The 13,643-nt window shown below is 33.2% G+C and overlaps 1 protein-coding gene across 2 annotated transcripts in view; it reads right to left on the bottom strand.

The window, feature by feature from the left end:
• The window catches only part of LOC149543915 (uncharacterized), a 354,620-nt gene that overhangs the window by 155,395 nt on the left and 185,582 nt on the right, over window positions 1-13,643 (bottom strand). For both annotated transcript variants that reach the window (XM_089798562.1, XM_089798563.1), the window contains exons 16-20: window positions 5,268-5,373; window positions 4,456-4,532; window positions 3,091-3,294; window positions 1,590-1,800; window positions 963-1,149 (exon numbers count right to left, since the gene is read on the bottom strand). In XM_089798562.1, coding sequence (XP_089654688.1) covers window positions 963-1,149; window positions 1,590-1,800; window positions 3,091-3,294; window positions 4,456-4,532; window positions 5,268-5,373 — 785 coding nt within the window. The remainder of the gene's footprint in view (window positions 1-962; window positions 1,150-1,589; window positions 1,801-3,090; window positions 3,295-4,455; window positions 4,533-5,267; window positions 5,374-13,643) is intronic.

Genomic DNA, 13,643 nt, shown 5'->3' on the forward strand with positions numbered 1-13,643 from the left:
AGGGGCTTGGCAATTCTTGCAGGCAAGCAGGTGGAAAAGTGCAAGTATGGTAGTTTCAGATCTGACCTTGTTTTCATAAAATCCAGCTTGTGTCAATAGATAAATATGATTGGAGCTTTGAGAGCGTAAAATTGAACTCTAAAGTAGATCCCCACAAGGACCCAATATTTTTATGCAATTCTAATGAATATTGAAATCTCGGCCAATTGGATTTCAGAAGATTGAAAAGGAAATCTTTGTATCCACTAACCAGATGACCCACTCAATGATAGAATCCAGTTCTGAATATCATTTGAGATCTTTAAGCCCATGGAAAGAGCATGGAGAACCCTGAACAGAGAAAAAGTCTGAATTTTTCTGGCTATGAATTTACATCAGAAGATTAAGTCCTGACCAAGGCACCAACAGTCCAATAATGGAGAACCCAAAGCCCCAATTAATGAGTTTTTGTTTGGCAGTAAAATTTGTCGTGCGACCGGTGACATGCCAGAAGTGACAGGAAACATATGGCAATAAGTTTCCCAAGATGGAAACAACTTGTTAAGAATCTCATCAGATGCTTCTGAAATCTCAGAATTTGGTAAATTTTGTTTGCCCAACATCTCAAGAACACATATGGAACTCATGATCAGGAGATAATCAATCTTCTGAACATATGATGACATAACTTGATATCCCAAAGATATCAATAAGATTTGAAAGTGTTTTTAATTAATTTCCATTCCCTATTTGCTTCCAGACAAGAAAGAACGATTAAATGCACATATCATAAACATGATTTGTCATTTTACATTCCATAATTTAAGAATATGAGTTTCATGTATTCTTTTTTATAATTGTTATAAATGACATGATGAATATCACAATACAAATATGAAAGCGTGTTATGCATAGCACAGACAGAAAAAGTAAATAAGCCTGGAAAAGCAATTAATTATCTGTCTTTTGAAATATATACTCACGCCATTATTTCCATTAGTAATGATGCCATTTGAGAAGACGATCCCAATGGAAATCTAAAAGTAGAATGTGCCTGCCCACTTGGAGTTTGAACAGGAACTGCATCAGCTATATGACTTTGAATCAATCTGAGCATTCTCTCTGATTTGTATTTCTCCCCTCTATTGATGTGCAACAAATAGCTCAACCCTAGACATTTTGACAAAAAATACACAACTAAATTGTTGGTAAGAGCAATGATACTAAATTAAAAAGACGCTCTCATTCCAATCCATTCCATTGAAACAATTTAAAGTTCCTAGATCCCTAAGGGTCATGTCTAAGATATTTTCAAGATGCTATTGTGATAAAGCTGTAGGCTACCTCATGTTCTAAAGATACGAAATTTTATCGCCTATGAAATTTCCAGGTTTAATTAAGTAAATAAATCATCCAAACTTCTTGAAATGATTTTCAGAAATGCAATTGTTTTTTTTAATATAGACCAGTTCACTGTGAGGACCATTTTACAGACATACACGACTAGAAAATTTGCACGTGTACGATTGAAATACAATTGGCCAAAGAAAATCTAAAAGCTATACAAATTTCCCAAGCCTAAAAACAGAAAAGAGCCATATTATAACTACCAAAGCGTTTGCGTAAGAATAGGGAACTCCCACAACACTTGACAACTCCATGAGAAAGAATCGCTTTACGATCAGCCATAACATCTGCTTCCTCCATAGAATCTGTTGTAAAAATAAGCAGGAACTTTTTCTGCAGTTTATGTATAAGATTCCAAAATCGGTTTTTAGATTCTAGATCTAGGCCAACAGTGGGTTGGTCTATTAGCACAACCTGTGACAGCATACAAGAATATAAGTTAAAGGTATGCTCACTTAAATTTGAACCACAACGTGAGAATGCAAAACCATCCAAATAGAAAACACTTCATTGTACTATTGGAATAATACCCTCGCTCATAAATGCAGTAGCAGATAACTTTTCACCCTAATTGCACATCACGAGCAAGACTAGTAAAAGAAATAAACATAATAAGAGAATATATATAGTTCTAAAGCATATTGCAAATTAACTACATTATCCTTGCATAGAAATAGCAAAAATCAGATTCAAAACCAGCAATCATTGGGTACTCTCCAGGTTTTATTGAGAGAGAATCTGTTTTCTAAAATATTTCTTTAAGCAAATATGACAGAATTTTCCTAGACAGTTTTGGTCGCAACATGTATATTTCTGAGTAGTGTTCAAAATTTCCTCAATATTTGCTCAATTTTGAAAAGCAGAAAGAGGGGATATCTACTAGCAGATCTGAAAATAAAATAGAGAAATCTTTACAATACTTTATTTAACAAATAAATTATAAATATAGGTAGGCAACCAAAAATAATTGGATCTCAAAATATATAATGCAGGTACACATGCACTCATTTATAAGTTCAGTTTCATTGCTTCAGTTAGCTTTAACCAGGTAGAGGCTGACTAGCCTTGATAGTTTATTCATTGAAAGGATAGTCAACCTGGTTACTCTGACAAACATTGTAATGTCAGATATACAAACTAAACATACAGCATTTTACTCCAAAATAACCTGAAAAGTCGGGTGTTGACAAACTAAACATAGTATGCAAGATTTTCCCTGGCCCAGCAATTTTGGAATTTTAACACGTCTCTATTCAGTAGTGCATTTTTATCCTATTCTGAGTGATTGAGAGGTGCAGATGATGATTATAAACACACACCAAACCTAATATGCTATCAATTGTCTTTTATTGATTTAGAAACTGAAAATGCTAGGGTATTCACAAACATGCCTTAAACAATAATTTTCAAAGTAATAGAATAATCAACATTCAAAAGAAACTCTTATGAACAAAGCTTCTTAATGGTCCATCGATATTAAATTTGTTCTCTTGAACACCATTTCTCATTTGCTGTAAAATGTGAATGTGTACTGCTGCAGACTTTTATGAGTTTATTGATGTGTTGCATCATTCGATAGGCCACACTTTTCAGCACAGTTTGTTTGTATATACTATATTATGAAGCAAAAAGGAAAAAATCCAATTCTGATAAATTCTACTTTAATCACGGGAACAGATATCCCTTAAATAAATATTGTCATACCCGGGGGTCACCAATTAAAGCTAGTGCCAGGCTCAGCTTTCGCCTTGCAGGAGGACTCAACTCACGTGCCTGCTTATCTGCCTCTTCAATAAGGTTGAGCTCTGTTAATAATTCATCAATCTGCACTTTCAATGTCTTCCTTTCTCTTCCTTCTTCAATTCTGAGATGCCACGGTATTGCTTTGATTGTACCAAAGTACTCAAGCTGTGATGGACATAAAAATGATTTAGCATTGTGAAAGACTAAAATGACAGGAAAAAGAGAACAAAGTGAATAATTCATTCACTTCTAGGAAAAAACAGATATAGAAAATGGCCAAAATGCATTGTGAATAAGAAATCTGAGGTGTTGTAAATAATCTGTTTAAGCCATCTGAATCAAGAAGAGCTTCATTTGAATAACAAATAAATTGCAACTAATATCAACTAAAGTTAGTGAGAAAACAATAGAAAGTGTCAAATCCGTAATGACAAAAGCAAAATTGAAGATCCAATTTCATTAGTTTTGTCTATAACAATATATTCAACAGTTGTAAGATTAAGTGCTTAGCATATTTTAAAGAAGCATTGGAAACATATCTTCACTCAATCCTTAGAGTTCAATAATGATGAATATACTGCAATGAAAACATATCCTAAAAATCACCACAAGTTTAATCCCATGGTATATTGAAGCATTTAGCTTGAATAATGTTGTGATATCACTATCAGGATTCAAGTGTGTAGTTTTTGGGTCAAACTCATTAACCCATGTTTCATGAGCAGCAGTTAACAAGAATGCATCACTCATATGAATGTGTAACACTTAGTACTCATTGCATCTAGGGCTGTGGAAAATATCTCCTACTTATCAATCAAAGATTTTAATCATGTTTGTGTGTATAGTTGTATTCTTAGAGATTCATACTTACACTTTTTAGTTCTATCTGTGTGCATGCCTACTCTTCCATATAACTAAAGTGTCTCAAGAAACTTCCTCAAGCCAAAGAGATAATTGAGGTATTTGCATACTAAAATCCACATGATAGCAGTGACATCTAATAAAGTGCTACTTGATTCTAGTCACTTGTTATTTTGTTGAGATAAGAGAGAAGGATTAGACTTCGATAAATGTAAGATGATACGTACAATTGAGTTGTGAATACATGTTTTTATTAATTATATGTATGCAATGAATTATTAAATGCTTTTGAATGTAAAATGTCTAATTTGAACAATGAAGCTTTTGAAGTTGTGATACTACCATTTCAAACAGGAGTTCATTATGTTGATCTTTAGAGTTATGCATGTTCACACAAAACCTTATCTTTCAGTACCTAAATTGTAACTGTCATTATATAGCAAACTAATTCATAACAATACCAACCTGCTCGCGAGCAGTCAGTAAGTCAGTGCATATATTCTCCTTAGGACAGACAGATACTATCGATTTTAGCTCCACCCCTACAAAATATGTCATGTCTGAATTAAAAATCTAAATATAAAATGTGTCAAGGTCAGTTATTACATATTTTTAAAATTGGCATAGAAATATTAACAATATTTTAACACTGTACACCGAAAATGACTTCGGAAGATGAGAGCTTATATTATTAAAAAAATTTAAATCAAGTCAATATGCTAATTCAGGTGAAGTGGGAACGATAAGACGATTTGCCAAAAGAAAGAAGGTGAGACATTGATTAAGAGCTAAGCTCATTGTTCCATATAAATGATATAAGGCATTGATTGATTAAGTCCATAGAGTAACAAGAAAAAAGACCGAAAAAGTTTGTCATGCAAAGTACTGCACTAGATATAAGCGATTCCAAAGAAATTGCACAAAATGTATTACAAAACAAATCAAAGATTAGTAATATGCCTTACACTTAAAGCTAGAATTCTATTAATCAGTATAAACAATAACTTAATTGGTATGGTACAATAAACATGTAGCTAGACGGAAACTTCATAGTTAAATATGGTTGAGTAGTTTATCTATCAGATGCATGACAGCTCCAAATTATAAATATATACAGAAAAACATGATAATCATACCTAGAAGCGCATCAAACATATTCACACATCTAGAGAATATACATTGGAATGCAAACTAAAAGGGGAAACACTGTAACCACAATCACAAGTGGCCTACGTGTCTAAAAAATGCTATATATGAAATTCAATATCCAGAAATACCTCCTGTTGATAGTGGGAATCCATAAACGTATCCCTCTCCAGACGTGCAAGATGAAAGCCGAGAAATCATATAAAGAATGTCAGATTTACCAGACCCACCATGGCCCTGATAACAATGTGGAAGATAGTATGAAACCCACAAAAATTAGTTTTCAAAGATGGGAAATGAAGAACTCAATCTGCAAAGATTAACTAATCTGTAATACAATAAATTATTGAAGAGATGAAAAACTGTGAGCTTATATTCTGAATATACAAATCCAAATAGCAACTAAAACTTTTCATCAATTGATAATTAGACACCTGATAAAACAGCTCCGTTATTGTCAAGCACGAATATCTCAAAAAAGCCGATTGGAATAAAAAAATCACTGAAAAGAGAATAGAAAATAGAAATCAAGCTGCATAATAGAATCTAAGATAATTGCAATCTTTTAATATCCTCTTAAGAATAGTGTAGAGACACACAAAAGCTACCAGATGCAACTTATCCTCTTCGGATTGTAAACAAGAAACAAATCCAAATTATTTTGCACAGTCTATACTCTAGTGCTGCACTTAACAAAGCAAAGTTGGAATGGAGTTCTTGATGACAAATTGCACACTGTATGACAGTACCTAACTATTAGTACGAAGGCACACAAGTAGTTACCAGCTTCCGGTATGATCTAGTTATGTTATCTTTGAAATGCACATCACACATATATTATAATAGAATGATTGCTAAACCAGACGGGCTACTCTGTCAAGTTTGCTCAAAAGTATTGAGTTTCCTTAAGTCAAACATTTCATCTATAAATTGATCAAGAAAACATCCATATGTCGTTTTACAGTCTATTGAGCATGAAATCAACTGCTCTCCATCATTTATCTAGACCTACAAAACTCTAGTTGCTATTGTTCTAAAAGATTTCATATGATCCACGTGATAATTGATATTAGTAGGAATCGAGGATGACTGATTAGAAATTATTGGAGGCCTCTAATAGCTAATTTGAAATTATAAGAGTTAACCTTATTACTAGTACCTTTTAATTAATTAAAATTTAATCTGAATGGCCAAGTCTCCTTATTAAGTAGCCACGTATTTCAAGCAATGAAAGAAATCCAAAATGGCATTTTTTATATCTATTAATTGCAAAAAGAGTGGTTGGATCTCGAAGGAGACTCAAATCATTTGACAAATAATATTATATTAGACTCAGAAAATCTCAAATCTTTAGTAAATTAATTCAATGAAAAAGCATACAGAAAACAGAATGTTATCAACAGACAAAACGATCCTGCTGAAAATTTATTCTATGGTTCTGTCTGTAATTTTCATTCTCCGAGCAAGTATGATTGCCCTGCTTTAAACTAAACCATTTTTCCTTGTCAGATGTGGTGACAGCCTATTGTGATGCGTACACTCCAAGAGATAACTAAACATGTAATAATCACTCCCACAAAATGATTCATGCAGGTTTAACAGAGCTACTAAGGAATCAGCCCTTGAAACCAGTACATTGTAAGGATTCACCATTGATGCAGAGGTAGGGCTAACACAAAGGCAACTCTGATCAACAATCACAAGGATAGGATGCTTAGGACAAGAAGACTGGATCATGCATTTTCCCAAAACCCTTCATTTAGAACCTATCTTTGGATTCTTAGACATTTGTTGTATTTGGTTCCATCCGAATCATTTCAAAGGCTTGACAAATGATATAAATGTCTTCCTATCACATCCTAATAGCGAATCCCTATCATACTTCTATCTTAGAACCTAGACAAGAACCTTCTCGTGGTCAATGAAAAAACAACTCACAATCTGCCTTGGGTTTACTATTCAAAGACTTGGAAGGAGCTTATCAGTCTTCCTGTTGTGGATAATAGCACTTACAAACATGATTTAACGTGACAAGAAAGGAAAAAATATGACTATCCTATCCTTGGCACACCTAGTCTCCCATTAAAGTCCGAGGGCTTGGACTTTTGGCGAACACACAGTCCAAACCAATCAATGTTTTACGCATTTCGGGTCCTCCCTCAACCCTTCACAACCTTCCCCAACAATCCACCCTCAAAGCCTAGCATTCATATAAAAAATCTGCCAATTTCATGCTCTTGTGGCTTGCCAGACTGATACAGTGCTATCAGTCATACTGTCAATGTTTTGCACATGCAACCCTTCTCAAAACAATGCCTAACTTTGGAATATGAAAGAATACATATGTACAGGTCATCATACAAAAAATATAGCATTTTCCACCATGTAAAACAAAAGATATTACCATTTTTTCCCTCTTGGGTAAGACCCTAAGTAGGGTTTCAACAAATCTGGATAGAAAATTCAATAACCCTATAAATGCTTAATGAGATTGAGTGAGACAAAAAGAAAAAGAAAACAGATTCATAGCCCTTTCAATCCCAACTGGCCTCAGATCCACAAATGGAAGGTACAGTTCATTTCAAACAAACTAATGGGAAAAAATGAGAGAAAACATTTTGTTTAGTTGCATCAAATTTCATTACACCATCATCCAACCCTTGGGCTGTCTGAATAAGATCCATTTGTGCTCATGCAAACAGTTCCTAGCCTCTGATTGACCCAAACCAACTTTTAAAAGCATTTTGAAAAGAATTCATGCAACCTTGACAAAATTGAGAAACTTTAACAACTTTTACCTTATTTGCCTAAAACTTCACAAAATGATCCCATATGATCACTAATGGTCCAAAATCGCCTTATTTCAGTAAAACAACACAAAGCAAGACAAAAACTCAAATTTTGACTCTTGGAGGCAAAACAGGACTTGTGGGTGCACCAAGTTCCTAAGTCACAGTATACGCCAAATTTCATCCATGAAGTTCGAATCTCAGCAACTTCTTACCCTTTCCCAACTTCATCTGAAATTTATGATATTTAATATAATATTGTTATTTTAAATAATATTATTTTATTTTAAAATAATGTTGAGTTATTTAGTTTAATTATTTAGTAATGTCAAACTTTTTTGACAATTTTGTGGATATCTTACTTAAATTTAAAAATAAATAAATTTATATGAAGTTAAATTTAATGTCTATTTTTTGCCCGAATTTTTACCTTTGCTGAATTTCATCCGAATCTTATTATCAATAAACTCAAATTTGAATTCAACCTTGTGACTTAGGCACCAACCATTAACCTTGGGAAATAAATGGCATTAATATATGTAAATGCACAATTTGGCCAGAAGTTTCTTACAACATAATGCGACATAAATGCTGTACTAGACCTAACTATTCCCTTCATTTGTTGCAGTCATGTTATGTTTTGCTCCCAATCTAAAGGGCAGAGAACTTTCATCAAAGGCTCCAATACTTACAAAGAACAAACAAATTAAAGATACAGACTACAAGTTTTTATTAAAATAAATGCTTTCAAAAAAAAATTTAAATAAAGAATATAATTTGAAATTTAATTGAATTTTGAAGTTACTACAACAATCTCTATAACTACATTCCCCAAGGCATCATCAATAATTATATTTGCAGCCCTCTCCATCAACCTTGTTTGATTGTATTGAGCCTACGCATACTAGATTCACGATCATTTAGTTCAAGGATATCAATAAACTAGAATGCCTTGCAATGTAAGAAAATTAGTTACAAACCTTATGACATCTAATTGAATAAAAATATTAAGTACAGAACTTAATCAATAGTTCCAAAGTTTTGAGCAAACCAATGCCAAAGATTTATGAAAATGAATTCATTTTAATAGCATTACTTGTAATCCTATTCCCTAAAATAGAAACTTTTCCGATTAGTTTATTTTTACTTAAAGAGCTAGTTCTTTTACAATTTTCAAAGATGTAGGCAAAATAAAACAATTTATTTACTTCATATATTGACTTATCAAGTGCATAGCTATTTTTAAATTGGCGACTCATTAATAGCGTAAAAATTTAGAAAAAGTATACCAAAATGACAAGACTTCAGAATACAAATTTGTAGTTCTAAGTCACTTTATTTTCTATATGGGAATTAAATTTTAATAGCTATTTAAAGTTAAACTACTAAAAAAACAAATAGACAGGTCTATAGATGAAAAAGGAGTTTATTTAGTTGAGAGCTGCTCATAAAAATGTTACATATATACATGGGCAGATATATTCTAATTTTTATTTAAGAAATATCTGATATTAACCACTTTTTTTTTTTGAAAAGCTGTGTTTTTTTTTGTAATACGTTTATTTTACTTTTGTATATAGCTTGTAAATTTACTTCTCAAAAAGTTGTCATTCGATATTTCTAATTTTTTATAATTCTTTTGTTGTTTTTACTTTGGTTAGTGTAGTAAGTCTTATATACTTCTGCTACTTTTTAACAGATTCTTCTATAGACCCTATTATATATTTTAACATTTTAATATCATTATATTCAAAAAATATGTCAGCTATATATAGTTTATCTTTCATTGTTTCTTTCATGGTCATCACATCAAATGCTTCTTCCCCTACTTCCAACATTTTTTGTCTCAATGTAATTAAAGTAAAAAGTGCTTATTTAAGTACAAGAAAGTGGCTTGGCAGGTCAAAAGTGTGCTTTTGTTTGCTTCAAGAATCAACAGAAAGTGGAAGGGCTAATGAAAACCAACTTCAAATTAGAACAGAAAGTAAAAGAAAGAGAAAAACAGAAGTGACAAAAGCCTCAAAGGTGCATGCTTTTCATCTCAGTGCCAAGCAAAAAGACTCCAGAACCAAATGCTCAGGCATGATTTGACAAAAGATAAAAATAATAAAAAATAACACAGGCTGTTGTTATCATTCTTACCAAGCATTCAAGAATGGGTTTGATCAGAGTTCAAAGACAAGGATTTTCCTTTCCCAAGTCATCTTCAATAGCCGATGAGCAAATTTGAAGAACTTTAACACAAGCTATTTTTACATAATTCTATAATTAGAGAAGATCTATTTTGGGACAGGTTTTAAAGCTCTTATTTTCAGCTATTTGATTAATGATAGTTGATGCTACACTTATGCTATTAAATTTCTCGTTCAACTTTATGTTCAAATTTCTTTGTATGTGTTTATGATCAATTTTTTTTACATTTCACTAACTGAATTGAATGTGAAGAATACTGACAAGCTTTCTATTGTCATTGTTGTTCCCCTGCACTGTAGCTTTGCGAGCAACATAAGTTATTCAAATTTTGAAGTTGTCTTTCTCTTAACTATGTGTTGGTACTTCTTAAGAAACTGAATTGACCAACATACTTTTAAACATGTGGAATCACAAAAAAAGAGAGAATTGAAATAGGGATAACAGACGTCAACAACGAGGATGCCAAATTTCACATGGAAAAAATACTTGCTTGTTATTAACAATGATCAGTAGTTCAATATATAGAAAAAGAATGAACAATGTTTTGTTAGGAAACAATAGTAAAGAATTGAAACATTCTATTCTAGCTAATATAAAACTAACATATAACTACAGGTTAACTAAATATTACACATTCTAATATTTACAATAGATAACCATTAAATAGTAACAGATAATAATAGAAGATATCTATTATCATAATACCCTCCCTTAATGGTTAATCTATCCACAACACCAATTTGTCCTCTGAATTTGACAAACTTATCAAGACCAAGAGGCTTGGTGAGAATGTCTACAATCTAATCCACTGTAGGAAAATACTGCAAGTCTATTGTCCTGTCTTCAACCAGCTGTCGTATGTAGTGACAGTGAACATCCACATGCTTGGTTCATTCATGGAAGATTGGATTATGTGCTAATTTGATAATGCCTTCGTTATCAACAAACAACCTGGTCGGTCATGTTGGTGACATCTGCATTGATCGAGCCATCTCGGTGATTATTTTGTTCCAACATTCAACTACATTGTTCTCTTGTAGTGTGTGGAGTGTGGTTAACTAGCGCATGATGCCATGAGTATCATAGAAGCCAAAGAATTCATTAGAACAAAATTCCCTACCATTGTCTGACCTAAGAGCAATAATAGATTTCCCAAACTCTTTTTCAACTAAAGGTTTAAACTTCTGAAATATACCAAATGCATTTGATTTCTTTTTAATAAAATATACCAACATTTTTCTCCTAAAATCATCAACAAACAATAGAAAATACTTGAACCCAAGAACAAAAGGAGTGGCCATAGGGCCGCACATATTGGCATGAATAAGCTGAAGTACCTGAGAAGCTCATCATGAATCACCACTGGTGAAAGGTGTGCGATATTGCTTCCCAGCCTGGCATGCATCACAAACTCCAAGCTACTGAATCTGAATCTCTGGCAATCCGAGGACAAGCTCTTCTTGAGCAAACTGAGAGAAATAATGCACATTTAAGTGCCCATACAACTAATGCCAAAGTGTGGTGACAAAAGACCGCCAAGCAGCCATAGTTAAGTCTCGAGAATCACCAGAATCAATTAGTCTGAAAAGACCATGATCCTCAAGACTCACTGCAACAATAGACTGAGTTGCCCTATCAATGATGGTACACTAATGTGAACTGAAGGTGACATCCAACTATGGAGAGTGTCGTAGCAACTAACTAACTGAGAGTAGATTTAGCTCCATCCCTGGAATGTAGTACACATCGAAGAAATGAGATTCCTTCCAACAAACTGAATCTGAATGTTGTCTTTGCCGACAATAGTATACTCTTCTCTAGCACCAAAAATAACAGAATTTGAATAAGGTTGGTAGTTAGTAAACCAGTCTCTGTGGTGGGTGAAATAACGAGAGGCACCTGAATCACTGTACCAAGCAGATGACTTCACATGATCTGCAGGTCTTTTAGCCATGAAGGCGCAAAAGGCAGATTCAATATGCTTAGTGTGCTCTAGACTATTTGTTTTGGGTTGTGAACCAAATTGCTTAGATTGGGCAGCTAAGTGTTTCTAACATTCAACCTTCATGTGACCATACTTGTGGCAATAGTTACATTGAATGCTCTTTTTCTTGGAGCTTTCTGAAGTTGGAGCAAAGGACATCTGCTAAGAAGACTGCTATGAATGAGACTTGCCTTTATCCTTCTGAAATGAATTAGCAAAAATGGCTTGCTCGGTGGAGTTGGAGTTGGAATTGCTACTGAGTAGAATATCTAGTTTTGAATCGCCCTCAAGCAGAATATAAGTCAGAGATGCCATAGCACGTTTTCCAATGAAAAAAGATGAAAATCTGTGAAGGCACGTACTTTGAGGCAAAATCAAGAAAGACCCAGATAAAACGAAGAGGTAATCAGAAGAGAGCTCAAAACCCCCATAAAGAATTTGTTGTCAAATTTTGGATCCATTGGCTCAAAAATCAAGGCAACTAGAAACATTGGATAACAACCCAATTGAGTACTCAAGAAACCACCAAGAATCTATATAAAATTTGGATCCGGTATAGAAAATTAAGGTTTCAACCCAAAAACGGCCCTGGCTACAAAAAAACCCCAAAAAATTATGGTGATTTGCAAAAAAGTACACAGCTTGGCTTGATATGATGCCACGAACTAAGAGGAAAAATAATTGCAAGGAATTCCCAAGCAGACTAGGGCACAACCAAGAGAGGAGATCCCATCCAAAACTTGATAATAAAAAAATAAAATAAAAAATAGTCGCGTGGATTGAAACTAGGCGCGATTTGCAAGGGAATAGTTGCGCAAGTTGCAAACATTACAAACCAGACAAGATCACATGCAGTGTAGAGGGAATGTCACACAAATTAAAAATTGTCATCTAATAGACTTGATCAAAGGTAAAATGGCCCAGTTATTTTAGGAGCAGGTAGAAAAAAATAAGGTTGAAACACAGACGGCAGTGCAAATTTAAAAAATTGGTCATGAGTGCAAACAAACCCTAATTCAGTTATCTCAGGAAAACTAATTTCGACAATAAAAGGCAAGTTAATTCGACCAAGAAATTATAATTATTATTGAAAAAAATTAGAGTATTGACTCTTATACCATATAACAAAGTAACTGGTAAAATACTTGCTTGTTATTAACAATGATCAATAGATTAATATATACAAAAAGAATGAACAATGTTTCCATAGGAAACGATCATAAAGAATAGAAATATTCTATTCTATCTAATATGAAACTAACAAATAACTATAGGCTAACTAAATATTAAAAACATTCTAATATTTACATTAGATTACAAATAGATAACCATTAAATAATAATGTATAATAATAGAAGTTATCCATTATCGTAATAGAAAACCCTTTCGGGTAAAAAACCAGGGGAAATCAATAGCTCTCATTCATGTAACCTAGATTACATAAGTGATCACCAACCCTTCTTGGAACACCAACCCTGCTCAGCTCTAGCACCAATTCTAATGCAAAACACAATAAAATATTTTAGAACACACACAACACT

Source organism: Cupressus sempervirens, chromosome 8 (assembly GCF_028749045.1).
Source record: "Cupressus sempervirens isolate cs-2001-9-10 chromosome 8, ASM2874904v1, whole genome shotgun sequence".
NCBI classification, from domain to species: domain Eukaryota; kingdom Viridiplantae; phylum Streptophyta; class Pinopsida; order Cupressales; family Cupressaceae; genus Cupressus; species Cupressus sempervirens.